This window comes from Lasiodiplodia theobromae, assembly GCF_012971845.1.
Source record: "Lasiodiplodia theobromae strain AM2As chromosome Unknown scaffold_29, whole genome shotgun sequence".
NCBI classification, from domain to species: domain Eukaryota; kingdom Fungi; phylum Ascomycota; class Dothideomycetes; order Botryosphaeriales; family Botryosphaeriaceae; genus Lasiodiplodia; species Lasiodiplodia theobromae.
The window spans coordinates 432,998-449,355 of NW_023336494.1; the positions used below are offsets into that span (position 1 = coordinate 432,998).

General features: G+C 55.5%; 7 protein-coding genes across 7 annotated transcripts; 6 read left to right on the forward strand and 1 right to left on the reverse strand.

Moving 5' to 3' along the window:
* Nucleotides 1-1,981: 1,981 nt before the first annotated feature.
* Nucleotides 1,982-2,703, forward strand: LTHEOB_8971 (Ubiquitin-conjugating enzyme E2; the record flags this gene model as incomplete). Its single annotated transcript, XM_035518507.1, has 4 exons — nt 1,982-2,002; nt 2,066-2,150; nt 2,205-2,494; nt 2,548-2,703. 4 exons carry the CDS (start codon nt 1,982-1,984, stop codon nt 2,701-2,703), a joined length of 552 nt encoding a protein of 183 aa, XP_035369870.1.
* Nucleotides 2,704-3,374: 671 nt separating this feature from the next.
* LTHEOB_8972 (Acetohydroxy acid isomeroreductase) lies at nt 3,375-4,808 on the forward strand (the record flags this gene model as incomplete). Its single annotated transcript, XM_035518508.1, has 5 exons — nt 3,375-3,585; nt 3,644-3,675; nt 3,728-4,006; nt 4,062-4,729; nt 4,784-4,808. The coding sequence occupies 5 exons, from the start codon at nt 3,375-3,377 to the stop codon at nt 4,806-4,808; spliced, it is 1,215 nt and encodes a 404-aa protein (XP_035369871.1).
* Nucleotides 4,809-6,043: 1,235 nt separating this feature from the next.
* LTHEOB_8973 (Cell wall anchor protein) lies at nt 6,044-7,257 on the forward strand (the record flags this gene model as incomplete). The annotated part of the gene is made up of 2 exons (XM_035518509.1): nt 6,044-7,072; nt 7,192-7,257. The coding sequence occupies 2 exons, from the start codon at nt 6,044-6,046 to the stop codon at nt 7,255-7,257; spliced, it is 1,095 nt and encodes a 364-aa protein (XP_035369872.1).
* A 2,139-nt stretch (nt 7,258-9,396) lies between these two features.
* LTHEOB_8974 (uncharacterized protein) lies at nt 9,397-9,778 on the reverse strand (the record flags this gene model as incomplete). Its single annotated transcript, XM_035518510.1, has 2 exons — nt 9,397-9,500; nt 9,559-9,778. 2 exons carry the CDS (start codon nt 9,776-9,778, stop codon nt 9,397-9,399), a joined length of 324 nt encoding a protein of 107 aa, XP_035369873.1.
* Nucleotides 9,779-10,151: 373 nt separating this feature from the next.
* Nucleotides 10,152-11,243, forward strand: LTHEOB_8975 (Translational initiation factor 2 beta; the record flags this gene model as incomplete). The annotated part of the gene is made up of 3 exons (XM_035518511.1): nt 10,152-10,166; nt 10,265-11,018; nt 11,074-11,243. 3 exons carry the CDS (start codon nt 10,152-10,154, stop codon nt 11,241-11,243), a joined length of 939 nt encoding a protein of 312 aa, XP_035369874.1.
* Nucleotides 11,244-11,939: 696 nt separating this feature from the next.
* Nucleotides 11,940-13,341, forward strand: LTHEOB_8976 (uncharacterized protein; the record flags this gene model as incomplete). Its single annotated transcript, XM_035518512.1, has 6 exons — nt 11,940-11,988; nt 12,040-12,051; nt 12,107-12,595; nt 12,649-12,998; nt 13,052-13,190; nt 13,262-13,341. The coding sequence occupies 6 exons, from the start codon at nt 11,940-11,942 to the stop codon at nt 13,339-13,341; spliced, it is 1,119 nt and encodes a 372-aa protein (XP_035369875.1).
* Nucleotides 13,342-14,348: 1,007 nt separating this feature from the next.
* LTHEOB_8977 (Amino acid/polyamine transporter I) lies at nt 14,349-15,573 on the forward strand (the record flags this gene model as incomplete). The annotated part of the gene is made up of 6 exons (XM_035518513.1): nt 14,349-14,399; nt 14,444-14,658; nt 14,730-15,135; nt 15,291-15,410; nt 15,458-15,471; nt 15,546-15,573. 6 exons carry the CDS (start codon nt 14,349-14,351, stop codon nt 15,571-15,573), a joined length of 834 nt encoding a protein of 277 aa, XP_035369876.1.
* Nucleotides 15,574-16,358: the final 785 nt, after the last annotated feature.

Below are 16,358 nucleotides of genomic sequence, written 5' to 3' on the forward strand. Positions count from 1 at the left end.
CTCCTTGCTGACTTGCCTTTGCCGACAGTTAGATATGTGCAGCTTCTCGCTCGCACCCACTCTTCGAGACTGGGCTGACTTTCACCATGGCAGAACTACTTTCAACCCCAAGGTTTCTTCACGGCATCAGTTGGTCGGGAAATGCCGTACACACACCTTGTAGTAGTGGCATGCCACGCTCACTTCCTTGGCGACCCTGAGGCCGACGACTGTGATGTGTACTCCCCGCAGCAGTGGAACTTACAGTCATTCCAGCAACCATGTGGCCATAAACCAGGCGAGCATGAGACATTCCTGGACCACATCCAAGCGGGATTGAAAACTTTATCGTTCGGCGCCACCAAGGATAACAGCATCCTGGTATTTTCCGGGGGCTACACGGCCAGTTCTATTCGCCTCAGCGAGGCCCGAAGTTACTTCAGGGCAGCTGTAGCCCTTACCAAAGCTTCCGGTCATTCTGGATCTTACGGAAATCTGCTTGGATCAAGGATATTCCTGGAGGAGCATGCCACTGACAGCTACCAGAATTTGCTCTTCTCTGTTTTGTGTTTCAAGAAGGCAATCGGCAGATATCCTGAAACAGTCCAAATCATTACGCATGCATTCAAAACTGAAAGGTTTTTGGTGAGACAGCAAACATATCTGGAAAAAGAAACGGTATCTGATGCATGGCAGATGTCTCACGCCAAGGCAATTCGCTGGCCGTCAGACCGCATTAGGGTGCAGGGTATTGATCCAGTCATGTCTGGTGCGTCGCTTCTTATAATGCTCAGCCTCAACTAGACTAACAGAGGCTTAGAGGAGGAATTCAATGACACCAAAAATGGTGAAAAACAACGGGGTTTCCTCCCATGGACACGGGATCTGTACGGGACACGTGATCCATTAAGACAGAAACGAATTCAACGAGGCTGGCAAGACATTACCCTCGACGTGTTAAGCGCTGGATTGGAACAAGAGGTTGGAGAACTTTTGAAATACAACGGTGGGGAAGATGGTCAAACGCTATACTGTGGCAATCTGCCATGGTGTCAAGTATAAAGACAGACTCAAATGCAGCCTCCCATGGGCCAGATGCCGTGGCATAGGCTTTTGGCTGAAGGTGGGAAAACATGACACAGATTGAAACCCCATGAAGACTAAATGTTGGAGCCTTCTCTGAAGCATATGAGACGGTGAACTTGAAATTGCAACAGCATTCATGATGACAAAGGAGCAGTTCAGTTGGTATGAGAGATTTCAAAAAAAAAAAAAAAAAACGAACCAAAGCTTGAACACTCCAAGCGTCCGGGCTGAATGCTTGGCTAAGTCAATTCCACCACAACCATACACAGCCGATTCGATCCAATGATAGGATAATAGTCCAAGATGCTGTTTCATCATCGCCTTTTAAACATTGTCTAGGATGAATTACAACGAATACTTCAAAGGTGCGGGGACAGAACCATACTCTGGGTAATCTCAAACCGTCTCGCTGAAACCGTGTCAGCCATGCAAAGGTCCGTTCGTCTAACGACTGTTGCAGCTAAGTGGGGGGAGCCGAAGCTCTAGTTCGAACGTTCTTGTTGGCCGTCATACGTATCAGACTACATGGACTCTTAAGCGCCTGCCCATCTGACTTCTCATCCTGCTTTACCACCGGGGATATGGGTGCAGGTGTGGGTTGCGGTGCCAGTGCTGCCTGGCCGATTAGGCGGCGACGCGGGAGCCCCTCCATCGGAGCCCTGACGACAGTCTTGGCACCGAAGAGTCTCCAACGCCCGACACAGCGCGTAGAACACCTCCGCCACTTATACCTCCCGCCACACCCTCCTCTCGTACTCACAAGCGCAGTAGTAGTGCGACGCTCTTCGAAACCGCCGCCCACTCTATTCTGCTTCTCTTTGCTGAGCCGCTGCTTTTCCCGATCTTGTCGCACTCCAACTCCGATCTTCGCCGCAACCTCCGCCGCCGCTGCCGACAAGGCACCACCTCGCCCATCATGCTCAAGATATGGTCTATGGTTCGCCGACCATCCAAATCTGCGAGAATACTTGTCTGGCTAGGCTGCTGACAACTTGAGCAGAAGCAGAAGCAGCAGCAAGAGGAGAATGCTGCTGCAGGCCAGAAGAAGAAGAAGGTCACGGCAGCTCAGCTGCGCGTGCAGAAAGGTGCGAGCATTTACGCATGCTAGCGGAGCATAATCTCACTTCTCCCCGCTGCAGACCTCTCGGAGCTCTCACTAGGCTCAACGATGAAGACCGAGTTCCCCAACCCTGACGATATCCTCAACTTTGTCCTCACCATCGAGCCCGACGAGGGCATGTACAAAGGCGGCCGCTTCAACTTCAACTTCGCCATCAACCAGAACTTCCCCCACGACCCGCCGAAGGTCAAGTGCACCCAGAAGATCTACCACCCCAACATTGATCTGGAGGGCAACGTCTGCCTGAATATTCTGCGCGAGGATTGGAAACCGGTGCTCAACCTGAACGCTGTCATTGTCGGCCTGCAGGTGTGTGGGCACAAGTATTGCTGGATTGTGAAGCCCGCGCTAACATGGAATAGTTCCTCTTCCTCGAGCCCAACGCGTCAGACCCGTTGAACAAAGAAGCCGCCGAGGACCTCAAGTCGAACAGAGAAGGCTTCAAGCGCAACGTGCGCGCATCGATGACTGGTGGTCAGGTCAGGGGGCAGACCTTCGACCGCGTGTTGATGAAGTGAGCAGGAGAAGCAATCGTTCTATACACGGTGCGAGCGAGCATTTTGGGCGGGGCGTATCAGGAGCTGGCGTACTTGCATGGGATTGCTGGGCTTCCTACGGCTAGCACCAGCAGCTGGGTGTTACGAATGACTAGAGTACATATACCAATAAGATCCAATGAGAGATGCATCGGCAGCCGAAGACGCCGTTCCTGAGAGTCGCGGGTCGTAGAAATGGCCCACACTGGGCGCGCAACGCCTCACGGTCCACATGGTGCTCAGAATATCAGTTCTCAACAAGGAGCCGCAAGACGAGCCTGCGCAGGCCGGAGTTGGACCGCCTTCGAGCTAATTCCCTTAATTGGCAGGTAGGCATCGCGGCAAAGATGCCGCCGGGCGCTGAGAATGCTCGGCTCTTGATCCACAAGATTGCAAGCGGGCCGCGCCCACAATTATTAACGCCGGGACAAATTGAATTCGGCAGTGCTATCGAGCCTGACTCACAGCTGGCAAATGCGGCGCCTGGTATTGGACGCACGTGACACAGACCCTGGCGCTCCGATGTCGCTGAGCTCGGGCGCACTACGCGAGAGAATTCACAAGTCCCCAGATTATTGCTCATCACCACCTAACCACCACATCCCATCCTCTCCCCTCATCCCCAAGCACTCTCTTAGCTGCTTATTCTCACAATGGCCTCCCGCACCGCTTCCAGGGCCCTCCGCGCCTCCGCCAGGCAATTGGCCGCTCCTGCCGTCCAGCGCCGCACCTTCGTGTCTGCTCTCAATGCTGCCACCAAGGGCGCCGTCGCCGCTGCCCCCCGCGCGGCTGTCTCCATGCCCAAGCAGCAGACCCGTGGCATGAAGACCATTGACTTCGCTGGCACCAAGGAGGTCGTCTACGGTACGCTGCTGCTAAACACGCCTCCCGCCGGCGCCGAAGGCTAACTTGAAGCTTGCAGAGCGTGATGACTGGCCGAGGGAGAAGCTCCACGTAAGGCACTTACATTCCTCAGAGTCAACAAGCTCCTAACCCCCCGTCGCAGGACTACTTCAAGAACGACACCCTCGCCCTCATTGGCTACGGCTCTCAGGGCCACGGTCAGGGTCTCAACCTCCGTGACAACGGCCTGAACGTCATCATTGGTGTTCGCAAGAACGGCGCTTCGTGGAAGGAGGCCCAGCAGGATGGCTGGGTTCCCGGCAAGAACCTCTTCGAGGTCGATGAGGCCATCTCCCGTGGTACCATCATCATGAACCTGCTCTCCGATGCCGCCCAGTCTGAGACCTGGCCCCACATCAAGCCCCAGCTCACCAAGGGCAAGGTAAACTGATCCACATCATGATGGCATGAGCAGCATGAGCTGATGCAAGATTCAGACCCTCTACTTCTCCCACGGCTTCTCTCCCGTCTTCAAGGACCTGACCAAGGTCGAGGTCCCCACCGACATTGATGTCATCCTCGTCGCCCCCAAGGGCTCCGGCCGCACTGTCCGCTCCCTCTTCAAGGAGGGCCGTGGTATCAACTCGTCCGTTGCCGTCTACCAGGACGTGACCGGTAAGGCTGAGGAGAAGGCCGTTGCCCTCGGTGTTGCCGTCGGCTCCGGCTACCTCTACAAGACCACCTTCGAGAAGGAGGTCTACTCTGACCTCTACGGTGAGCGTGGCTGCCTGATGGGCGGTATCCACGGTATGTTCCTCGCCCAGTACGAGGTTCTCCGCGAGCGCGGCCACAGCCCCAGCGAGGCTTTCAACGAGACCGTTGAGGAGGCCACCCAGAGCCTGTACCCGCTCATCGGTGCCAACGGCATGGACTACATGTACGCTGCCTGCTCCACCACCGCCCGCCGTGGTGCTATCGACTGGAGCAAGAGGTTCCAGGAGGCCCTCAAGCCCGTCTTCAACGACCTGTACGACTCCGTTGCCAACGGCAGCGAGACCCAGAGGTCGCTTGACTACAACGGCCGCGCCGACTACCGCGAGCTGTACGAGAAGGAGATGCAGGAGATCCGCGACCTCGAGATCTGGAGGGCTGGCAAGGCCGTCCGGTAAGTGACTTGTACGCACCTTTCACGCAAATCATCGGCTAACAAGACTTCTAGTTCCCTCCGCCCCGAGAACAACTAAGTGGCTCCCAACGAACACGAGGGGATGCATGGCGATAGTGGCTGGACCAACCAAAATGGAAATGTACGACAACGCTGATCCGGGAGCCTTTTGACTATAGTGGGCGCGGCTTTTTGGCAAATTTCTGTATTAGTTTCTCATGGGAATAAAAAGCAAAGTGGATGAGGTTTGGGAATGCGAGGCTTTTCATCTTCAGTACAACTCAGTTGCATTCGTTGACGAGACAAAACCAAGTCGAAGTCTTTGGCAGAACTAACTAACGGAAGTTCTCAAGGGTGTCGACTGCGCCATGTGCTGCCAAATGACGGAGATCGTGACGATAAGCGAGCTGCTGCTGGTCCGGGTCAAGGCAAGCACAAGCAAATCTGCGGAGCCTGCTGGCCTGTTGTCAATCCTCATGATTCGGCACTGGGGCTCAGCCAAGCTACGGGTCACTCTTCAGGCCTCTTGGCGCAGTGCCCCAGCCCAGGTGCAAGGCGCAGATGCATGCAAGTGGCCAGGATGCAATCCATGACGGCGATCGCAGACCTGGCAAGCCCTAGCCTCCACCGCTGGTCAAGTGGTCAGTCGCTATTTTCCCCAGTCTCAACCCACCACCAGGGAGCTACCCCAAAATAAGCCTTCCGGTTTAGCGACACCGTTCCATTCGAGCGCGGGCGGTGTTGTTCGGCCGCAAAGCCTCCCTGTCAGCACGGACGCGCCAGCACGCCATGAGTGGTCAAACTGGATGACTCATGCTCACTAGCGCTGACCGAAAGCCGGCGGAATGCGGAGCGGCGGCCGGGAATGTTAAAAAGTGGCCGGCGATACCTACGACTCGAGGCACAGCCAGCCGGCCACGGTTGGCCGCAGCGGCCCTATGCTCAAAATGGACACCGCGGTGTCGCGGTGTCGCGCGCTTGCTCCGTGCGCAAGGCAGAAGGCCTGGCTTGTAACCGGCAGTCCAGCAACTCCATATCACCCAGCCAGATCCTCAGGCAGAGTAGCTTGCTTCCAATACCCTTTCCCTCCTTCCGCGAGACTTCTGAAGCCTCGTTGCGCCATCGCGACGCGGCCGCCCTCGCACACATCACCGCTGTGCGGACTGACCACCCCATCAGCCGCTCCCCAGCCCATCATCCTCTAACCCCAATTTCCTCATTCGGCACTCTACCGACTCCGCTGGCGTGGAGTCACCAGTAGTAATCACGCAATTCTGTTCCCATCCCGTCCTCATTGAATCCTCTCCTGTCACCATGAAGGCCTTCCGCATCTCACGTGCCCCGGCTGCCGCCGGCGACGCCGCCTTCGACCCCTTCGCAAAACTTGTCTTCGAGCCCGCGCTCGAGTCGGACGAGCTGTTTGACGCCCTCAGGGAGTCCTATCCCGCACTTAAGACGCATACCGAGAGAAAGAAGCAGGCTGTCCTGGACTTCCTGATGGAGGAGCGCCGGGCCATCGAGCAAGAGATTACCGCCTTTGTCCAGCACACGGGCACTCCCGCTCCCCAGCCTGAGGCTTGCTGCTCGGCCAGGCCCTCTCCCGTGTTCTCGACGAGCTCCAGCCTTGATCTGCGCAAGCTCTCGACCTCGAATTCGTCTTCCAGCTCCTCGACCCGTAGTGCAGGATCCAGCCCCGAGACCTTGTCTCTCAAGGACATGACCTCGGTCTGGACAGCCGCCGGCCATGGCAAGCCTAAGATCCACACGCGGAGGTCGATGACCACTAAGGAAAAGGAGGAGTACCGGCGGAGACGGCAGATGAAGGCATGCAAAGAGTGCCGTTCTCGGAAGCGGAAGTGCAACCACGACCCTTCTGATGCCTCATCTGCCGCCTCCTCACGATCTGATGCGAAAGTAAAGAAGCGAACGTCTACAGTCGCCTCATCGCATCCGCCTCCTTCTCAACAATCCTTTCTGAGCCATGAGTTCGACAGCGCCTCGTTTCTCGCCGACTCCACCTTCTCCACCACCGACAGCCCTCTCGACTTCCTCGACTTGTCTCCGGCTACCGGAACTGAGGGGTCCTTCGACGACTTCCTCCTGCTCCCTCAGGACGACTTCTCCTCTATCGACTTCGCCACCGATCCTCTCTTCCAGCCCGTTCCACAGTCGTTCGCCTATGATCCCTTCATTGAGCCACAGCAGTCACAGCAACACTACGCACCCTCAACCGGTTCAAGATCACCAGCTTCCACCTACCAATCATCTGGAATGTCGAGGTCGGGCTCCAACGCACATGCGCTGGACACCTCACAGACTTGGAGCTTTGATCTAGATCCCATAGTAGATATTTCAGGTGGACACGTGCTTGATGCAACATTCTCAACTGGCTCGACTGATGGCAAGCAATCTGGCTTAGCCGCTGGCCTTTCACGGGCCTCGCACTCATCAGCTCCACGCAGGTCGCCAACAGTTCAACCATCCTCGACACAGACATTTACCACCAGACAGTCATCGCACTCACTTGATGGCGAAATAAGTCCTGGTGTGTTTAGCGGCAACCTAGGGACTCCGAATCTCGGAGGAGGCACCTCCGATTCCTTCTTACTCTCAGAAGGAACCCGACGACAAGCTGCTTCAGTCGGCAGAGCGGGCCACGATGCGCTACAACCAACCGCGCACAGCGCGACACCCACACACACGCTCAACGCTCACACCACGACGAATCTACCAGGAGACGTTGGCGTTCTGCCCCATGCATTGCCAGATTGGTTTAACGATGGACGGCGCGACAACGCTCGCCGTGATGACGCTCGCCGTGATGACGCTCGCCGTGATGACGCTCGCCGCGATGGCCTCGTGCTTGGAACTGATCCCAGTGCTGGCTCACGCTTTGGCGAACATGGCCACTCACTTGCTCAGCGCCCTCTTGGTGCCAGCGGAAGAGTTGGCACTACTCAGCACCAAGTGTTACCTCATCCCGTTGGCGATGGCCTGCTAGCCACCCATCTCTCCATGTGGGAATCGCACAACCACGAGACTGAAGCACCGTTGTCGTCAAGGAACCCGACCTCCGTCAACGATCCAAGCTCTTGCCGCTCTGGCAGCCAGATTGCCAGCGGCTTGAGCCCGCGGGTCTCTCCGTCGTCTCAAACCCAAACTCAATCAACCACCAGCGTTTCGAGGAGGCACACGGTTTTCCGTGACGGCCAAGACGGCAAGGATGTCAATGGTGGCATTCCAGGACCGGCTTCGGCAATTGCTGATGCTCGTGCCCGTCGCGTCTCCGACTCCTCTGCTGACCAGGCGCTTGCAGTCGACAGATCATGCAAGGGCGAAGAAGCTAAACGGGGCAATATCGTTGACGAAGCGCGGAAACCCGCGCTAGCCGACGGTGCGAGCAATGAGTTACTATCGCTCGCCCCCGTCCAGACCCAACCTACATCACCTCGGGAGACTGATAGCGCGAGTGTCATCGTCGCCTCTGTCTTCTCGACCTTCGTCCGCACGGTCTTCTCGTCTCTGCTTTGTCTTGCCTCCGCAACGCATGAGCAAGATGCGTCGAGTAGTAGGTCTTGTTCACCGATGGAGTTCAAATCCAGCGTGCCTGTCGATATCGTCAAGGCGAGACAGCACACGGCGAGGCTTTCGGTCACCTGCACGACATCACCGGCCCATTCTGGGCTGCTGCAAGGGGTGCGGCGCAGTCTCGTATTTGTGTAGTGGTTCACTCTCGAACGTTTAGCACCAGGCGTTTTTGTGTTTTATGATCTATACTCCATGGGCTGTTTGTTTTGCTAGCTAGGCGTTTGGTGTTGGGAAACTACGAAAAGAGTCTTGTATGTACATCGACTCCCCTCTGAGAGAATGAGAGGGTTTGAGGACGGTTGGCATGGTATTCGGAATGGATGGGATGCTTAATTCAAATGATTTGTCTGAACATCGCTTATTGCCAACTGTGACCTGAATGTGGTGTTTTGGATATCCTCGAGTCGGCCATCGTTCAGACACAATGGATGATGAGGTAAACCATGATCGTCATTTGTTACAACAAATGGCACCTATTCACAGATCAGGCTGTTCGTCTACTGTGTGTCAAATTAGACCCCGGCCATGGACGGTGGTCGAAAATGAGACCGCTCTGAAGAGACCTGTGTGCTTATGTTGGTTCTTACACTGCCAATGTTTGTGGCCAAAACACCAAGTAATCCTAACTTGGACAACATGATCTCGAAATCTATGAAACCACATCGCACTTTGGCCTGCTTAAACTATGACATACACTTTAACAGGTCAATGGAACGCCAGTGCCGTATGGCACAAGTACCACAAGTTGAAACCACAGTATGATGATCGGTTTCTACATATGATCATCGCATCGTAATCCATTGGTTTTCTCCAAGCTGCCTATCTTCTTAAGACATTGGTTTGACATGGACCTGTACTGTCATCTACGGACATCCTCCCCACGCGTATGGGGGGTCTATCATATCTTCCATCTCTCCGACAAATCAAGGGTATTTCGTCTGGCGCTTCGGTCAGTGCCCTGACTCCATCGAGTCTGAGGCACTGTCGCAGAATTGATGTCTGCAATTGCGCTCCAGCTCACGCGAGTGAGTCTGTCTTAGGAACAAAATCGGTTCGTTTAGAGTCTCCGAACGGCATGTCTATAGGGATGCAGCGGCCTCGACGGCTCCGGCGACCTTAAACGCGGTGGGGCTGGTGATTTGGACCTCGACGGGATATTTCCACTCCATAAATTTGGCCCAACCTACACGATGTGAGGTTAGCCATGACAAAATATAGAGACACGGTCGTGTATCACACACCCCAGTATGCACACTTGCGGCCAAAGTACTTGCCCAGGTAGGGCACGACGACCATGGTCAGGAGAAGCTCGAGCTGCTGCAAGCTCTCGCGCCACTCGCGCTCGGCTTCATTCTCGTCATAGTCGAGGCTGTCGGTGGTAGCTTCGGAGGGGAGTGAGTCGACGTCGTCGTCGGATGAGTTGGACGGCGGGACTACGAAGGAGGAGTCGGCGAAGGACATGGCGGGCGGAGGGCGGGATGCGGGATGTGAGGGGGCTAGCCTGAAGGCACTCGTCGGCCCATCAAGACCGGAGGATCAATGGGCGTGAAGAGGAGCCGGGAGCGAGGGAGGAAGGCACACAGCAGCACAGAACGGGCTGGATCACAGGGTGGTGGTTGACGTAGCGCGGCGCGGCGGGCGCGGGACATCTGCGGTTAAACATGGGCTTGGCGCTCACGTCGGTTTTTGTTCTGAACAGTCATTGTCTGAGCGCGGGTGGTGGGCGACAGGCACGACAAAAGCACTTGCTAGCTCACTCCCTCCCCGCCACACCTGAACTCCACCGCCCGCAGGCCCGTACATCCCCCCAGTAACGCGCCTGTCTCCAGCAACCATGGCGGACACCGAAGTACGTGATGCCCGTCCCTCTCCACAGTGTTCTGAGCTTGCGTGCCCCTCTGCCCGATGACGTCCGCGTCTCTAACACGGAGTGTGTGCGGCACGCAGGTTCAACCGCCCATCGAGGAGCGCAAGCCGCGCAAGTCCGTGGCATTTGCTGACGGCGCCCAGATTGTCGACAGCGATGGCAATGTCAAGGACATCAACGGCACCGGCGAGAAAGACTCCGCCGAGAGCCACGCCAACGAGACGGACAAGGCCGTCGACGAGGTCACGGACATGTTCAAGGACCTGACCAAGAAGAAGAAGAAGAAGTCGTCCAAGACCAAGGAGGGTGGCGACGACGAGGCTCCGGCTGCCGACGGCGAGTTCGACCCGTCGGCGCTCAAGAAAAAGAAGAAGAAGAAGAAGGCCGTCGACGCCGACGACTTCGAGGCCAAGCTGGCCGAGGCTGGCGCCGGCGCGGACAAGGAGGAGGAGCAGAAGGAGGAGGAGGTGCAGGAGGGTGACATGGAGAAGGGAACCGGCATCTTCGCGCACGAGAACACGACGCCCATCAACTACAACCTACTGCTCAACCGCTTCTTCACCATGCTGCACTCGCACCACCCCGACCTGGCCTCGTCCGGCTCCAAGAGCTACAAGATCCCGCCGCCGCAGTGTCTGCGTGAAGGCAACAAGAAGACCATCTTCGCCAACATTGCCGAGATCTGCAAGCGTATGAAGCGTACCGACGAGCACGTCACCCAGTTCCTGTTCGCCGAATTGGGTACCAGCGGCAGTGTCGACGGCAGCCGGCGACTGGTCATCAAGGGTCGTTTCCAGCAGAAGCAGATCGAGAACGTTCTCAGGCGGTACATTGGTAGGAACCCCCAGGCAAGAGGAGCGAGAAGGCGTTGCACTGACACTGTGAACAGTCGAATACGTGACGTGCAAGACGTGCAGGTCGCCCGACACGGAGCTCAACAAGGGCGAGAACCGTCTGTACTTCGTCACCTGCAACTCGTGCGGATCCAGGCGCAGTGTTACGGCCATCAAGACTGGTTTCTCTGCCCAGGTCGGCAAGAGAAGGAGGCAGCAGGGTTAGAGTGGAGGTGTGGTTGCATTTTTGTGTTCTCGGGTTACGACTGCTTGCGTTCTGGTTCCATGGTGACGATTCGATGGGTACTGGGCTACGTAAATGTGGCGAACAAAAAGCATGGCGGTCTACGGATTTCTCATACACGGGCGGGGGAGGTGTACTGTAGCAGATACAAGGCAGAATGCACATGATACACAGCACAGCTTGCTGGCGCCAAGTCTCGGGGCAAGTGTGTAGCGGCCGATAGGCGCCGGGGACCCACAGGATCCATGGTGAGCGCTAAGCGATGGCAGTGATGTTCGTAGGCGCTGAGGATGGCCAATGGAGCGGCGAGCTCCACGCCCCCAGGCCGCGACGCGTCGGAGGACCGAGAGATGATCAGCTTACCCGGTCAGAAACAAAAACGCGCGCGTACAGCCGGCCGGGGCGAAACTTACTCGTCGGCGCTGCTGACATACGACGGGTCCTTTCTGCAACGGGCATGTAGCTGAATTGTAACGAAAGACGGGCGCGCTGGGCTTTGGAGCTTTATATAGAGGCGCCCAACCGCCAGCAAGCGCCCACCATCTTCTCCGCTATTCCTCACAGCCAAGCTTGCCATTGCGCCGTCGCACACGCAGACGCACTGCGGGGTACAGCGCGCATCCGTCCCACGCCTCAGGCTGCATTGCAACTCCCACCTAGCCTACGTCGTCTTGCAACATGTCTGGATATCCGCCGGCAACCAGCCCCCAGGCGCAGTACTTTCCGCGTAAGCCCAGCCAAGCGCCGGCGTGCTGTCTTGCACTGACTTGAGAGACAGCCCCGCCGCAAGGTACCAACAGCTCCGCCGAAGCTCCGCGGCTCCCCGCCAGCTAACCTGCCACCAGACGGCCAGCCGCAGTTCGCGCCTCCGCCTGCTCCGCAACAGCAGCAATACTACCCCCCGCCGCCTGCCCAGAGTCCGCCCGCGACCCAGCAGCACTTTCCGCCGCCACCGCAGCCCCAGCCCCAGCACCAGCAGTATGACCACCACCGCGCCTCCTCGTACCACGGCAGTCCGCCGCCGCAACAGCAATATGTACACCAGGCCACTCCCTCATATCCCCCTCCGCAGTCAGGGAGCCCGTACCCTATAGAAAAGGCGACGCCGCCCCCTCCGCAGCCTGGCCAGTTGCAACAGTCGCACACATTCAATTCCAACACTCCCGCCCAGATGCCCGGCGGCGCTCCCGCAGCTGGTCACTTTGTGGGCGCCGGTGCCACTCAGGACGATGTGGGCACATTCAACGGTGGAAGCTACAGGATCAGCCATCGCGACACCAATACCATTTTGACCGTCCAGCTGGCAATGGGGTGCCCGCTGACCGCGAGGCCTGGTAAGGAAGCGTGTTGCTTGCCAAAGCTGGATTCGCGCTGACTGTAGTCGCAGGTGCCATGTTCGCCATGTCCCCCACCATTACCCTCAAGGGCAGCATAAAATTCTCTCTGAAGAAGTTTGTCGCCGGCGGCGAGCTGTCCACCTCGACCTTCACCGGGCCTGGCGAGCTCCTGCTTGCTCCTCCCTCCCTCGGAGATATTACCAATATCCGCCTCTCCGGCAGTGAGATGTGGAGCGTGAGTAAAGACGGCTTCCTGGCCTGCACTCAGGGCATTGTCAAGGAATACAAGAGCCAGAGTCTGTCCAAAGCCATGTTCTCTGGCGAAGGCCTTTTCGTGTACAAGATATCGGGATCTGGTATCCTGTGGGTCACTAGCATGGGTGCCATTCTAAGGAAGGACGTAAGTATCAGCACATGCTTCTTCCCCCACCGGGTGCTAACTATGTGCAACAGCTTCAGGAAAACGAGAAGTACATTGTGGACAATGGCCATCTGGTTGCCTGGAATTGCAAGTACGTGCTTGAGCGGGTGGCAAGTGGAGGTGTCATCTCCAACTTGTCCTCTGGTGAAGGTCTAGTGTGTAAATTTACGGGTACGTTGACACTAAACACTTTGCAAGCTCCCAGCTCCGTAGAGGGTTTGGCTAATGGATCATCTCGACAGGGCCCGGCACCATCTTTATCCAGACAAGGAACCCCACGGCTATGGCTCAATGGATTGGAGCGCACAGCGGCGCAGCGTAGTCACGATTCTCACGATTCTTTTGCCTTTCATCGCCCTATCAATTCGCCTTGAGCTTTTCTTGTAATTTTTTCGAGCGAGAAAAAAATTGAGATATCCCCACACCAATGGTTCTACTCCGCACGCTAAGGACCTGTTCCGCCGCTATTGAAACTGATGAGCCCAGAGTGTCAACCTAAGATAAGGAAAAACCACGCGTATTTGAAATCGCACTTCTCATGTTCAAGTTGTAAAGTTTGTTAACAGAAGGGATTGAATCCAGTCCCTCCAGGATACTTCGCTACGCGGGGTCCTCGTTATTGGGAATCTCGGCAGCCGTCCGCCTTCCACCATTCACTTATCAATACAAGGACAAGCTCTATTAAAGACCCATTCCATCGCATGCCAGTTGGGGTTAGTGCTCAATTCAACGTGTTCGGTACGGGCCGGCCCCAGAGAAAGCGTGTGAACCCGCTTCGCTTATCGCACCCATCCAGTAAGGAATCACAGGGTGGCATGTGTAGTCGCACAACAATTAGACTACTTGGCTGAAGCGTAGGTATGGACACGAATGTGGAATCACGGTTCGGACAGCCATGTCCGTACCAGGAGTTCAACGCCCCCTATGCGTTCAAACGTGGTGTATAAGCCGTGGAGTATCTGGCCTGTTAAGCGGTAGATATCTAAATAAAGGTGTTCTAGACTTGTCTTTATACGGTTCCACAGATGAATAACAGGTTGCTTCTGCGGGCCCGGCTACATTTCAGTGCCCCTCGTGTCCCTCGTTTGAGGCGTCCTCAGTCTCCCTTCCTTCGCTCAAACTCCCCACAAAATGTCGATTTCTCCGCTTCTCTCTCTCAAATTTTCGACTTTCGTTGTCTCTCTGTGATAAGTTTGATCCTTGTTTCTTCATACTTCCTAGATGATCAAGAAATGCCTTACCTTGGAGGATCTCTTACTCAAGCCTCAGCCGAGTCTCTCGGTACTCAGTTATACAAATCTCTTCAACCCAAGTCCCGAAGTTGTAGCCATGCACCCAGCAACTGGACTGACGAGCCTCCTGCACCGACGGAACCAAACGGTGAGCCCGAACTCAAGCGTGAGATGCTTCCCCGCCACTTGCAGATGATCTCGGTCGCCGGTGCTTTTGGAACCGGCCTGATTATCTCTTCTGGCACAGCACTCCTTCGTGGCGGTCCTGCGTCACTGCTGATCGCCTATGTGCTTATGGGGGCCAACGTATACATCGTCATGACCGCACTGGCAGAAATGGCTACCTACGCGAAGATGGACAAAGGGTTCCCGGGCTATGCAACAAGATTCGCAGACCCGGCTCTGGGGTGAGAACTCGCTCACTCACTCCTGAAGTTGCCATGCTGGTTCGCGCACAATGCACTGACAACTGCGTTAGTTTCGCAACGGGCTACAATTACTTCTGCAAGTACGTTGTCGTTCTCGCCAACAACCTCACAGCCGCAGGCATCATCATCCAGTACTGGCGCCCAGAGCTCAACGTCGGTATCTGGATCACCATCTTTGCGTTCCCGGTGATCATCATCAACCTCTTCCATGTCCGTGTCTTTGGAGAGAGCCAGTACATTGCTGGCGTGGTCAAGCTGGTAGTCATGACCATGCTTATCATCTCCTGTCTTGTGGCATCTCTCAAGCCCGTCAAAGGCCGCGGCATGGTCGGTTTCCGCTATTGGAAGGACCCAGGATCTTTCGGCGAGTACCTTGCGCACGGCGTTCTCGGACGTTTTCTTGGATTTTGGGCCGCGTTCGTCCAGGCTGGCTTTGCTTACATCGGGACCGAGGTCGTGGGTGCGGCCTTTGGTGAAACACCAAACGTGAAAAAAGAAGTTCCGCGGGCTATCTTTTGGACTTTTTGGAGGATAGTGTTCTTTTACATTGGTGGCGTTGTGGTGTTGGGCATGTCTTGCCCGTATCGGAATGACATGCTGATTGGAGCTAGTCATTCAAAAGCAAGTGCTGGTATGTTCACTGGAAGGATAATGGTTGGCGGTTGCTGAATTACTCTTGTGACCTAGCCGCTTCTCCGTTTGTCATCGCTGTCAAACTTGCCGGATTCGAGGTACTTCCGGACATCATCAACGCAACTCTGCTCGTGTTTGTGCTTAGTGCCGCATGCTCCGGTAAGTCGCTCTTCATATCCCATCATTTTCATTGCTAGAGCAGCTTTCATGCTCATGTTGATGGGACATTGCAGTGCTCGCTTCCTCCCCAGACTTAGCTGACGATCTCCGTTCACATAGACATATATGTCGCCTCGCGCACCCTATACGCCTTATCTAAAGATCACCAAGCGCCTAAAATCTTTAAGCGGACCATCAGCAAACGATCCCCAACGCTTCGTAGTGGATTGACTGTGAAAGACCGACTATTAAATATGTGCGTTGGCGTACCGCTAGCCTCGGTGCTGTTCTCCTCCTCATTCTTTCTCCTCGGATACTTGAACGTTTCAAAGTCTTCTTCTACTGTATTTGGGTATTTTGTGTCACTTGTTACTGTCTTTGGAGCCTTGAATTGGGTCAGCATTCTTATCTCGTATATCTGCTTTAGCCACGGCCTGCGGGCTCAAGGCTTTCGGCGAGAAAATATGCCGTATCGGGGCTTTCTACAGCCATACGCCTCTTACGTATCTCTCGTCCTTACTACTCTACTCATCCTCTTCAACGGTAAGCTCTTCACCACGTCTTGAGAAGGCATATCTGAACGCTAATGTAGGCTTTGATGCTTTCCTCCCCCAATTTGACGCTGCCAAATTTATAACATCATATGTTGGGATCCTGATCTTTGTGGGAAACTACTGTGGCTGGAAACTATTCGCAAAGACGGAGTGGATAAAGGCACACGAGATGGATCTGATTAATAATTGCAACGTCAAAGCAGCCACTGAACACCTCTTAGTAGTTCGGCCAACCGCTGAACTGGTTCGTTAGTAAAGAATAAGGCGCCGCACTTGTGTTATCAAACCATTAGTTTCAAGTAAGTTTTAGGTCCAATGTCTCAATTTAATTTT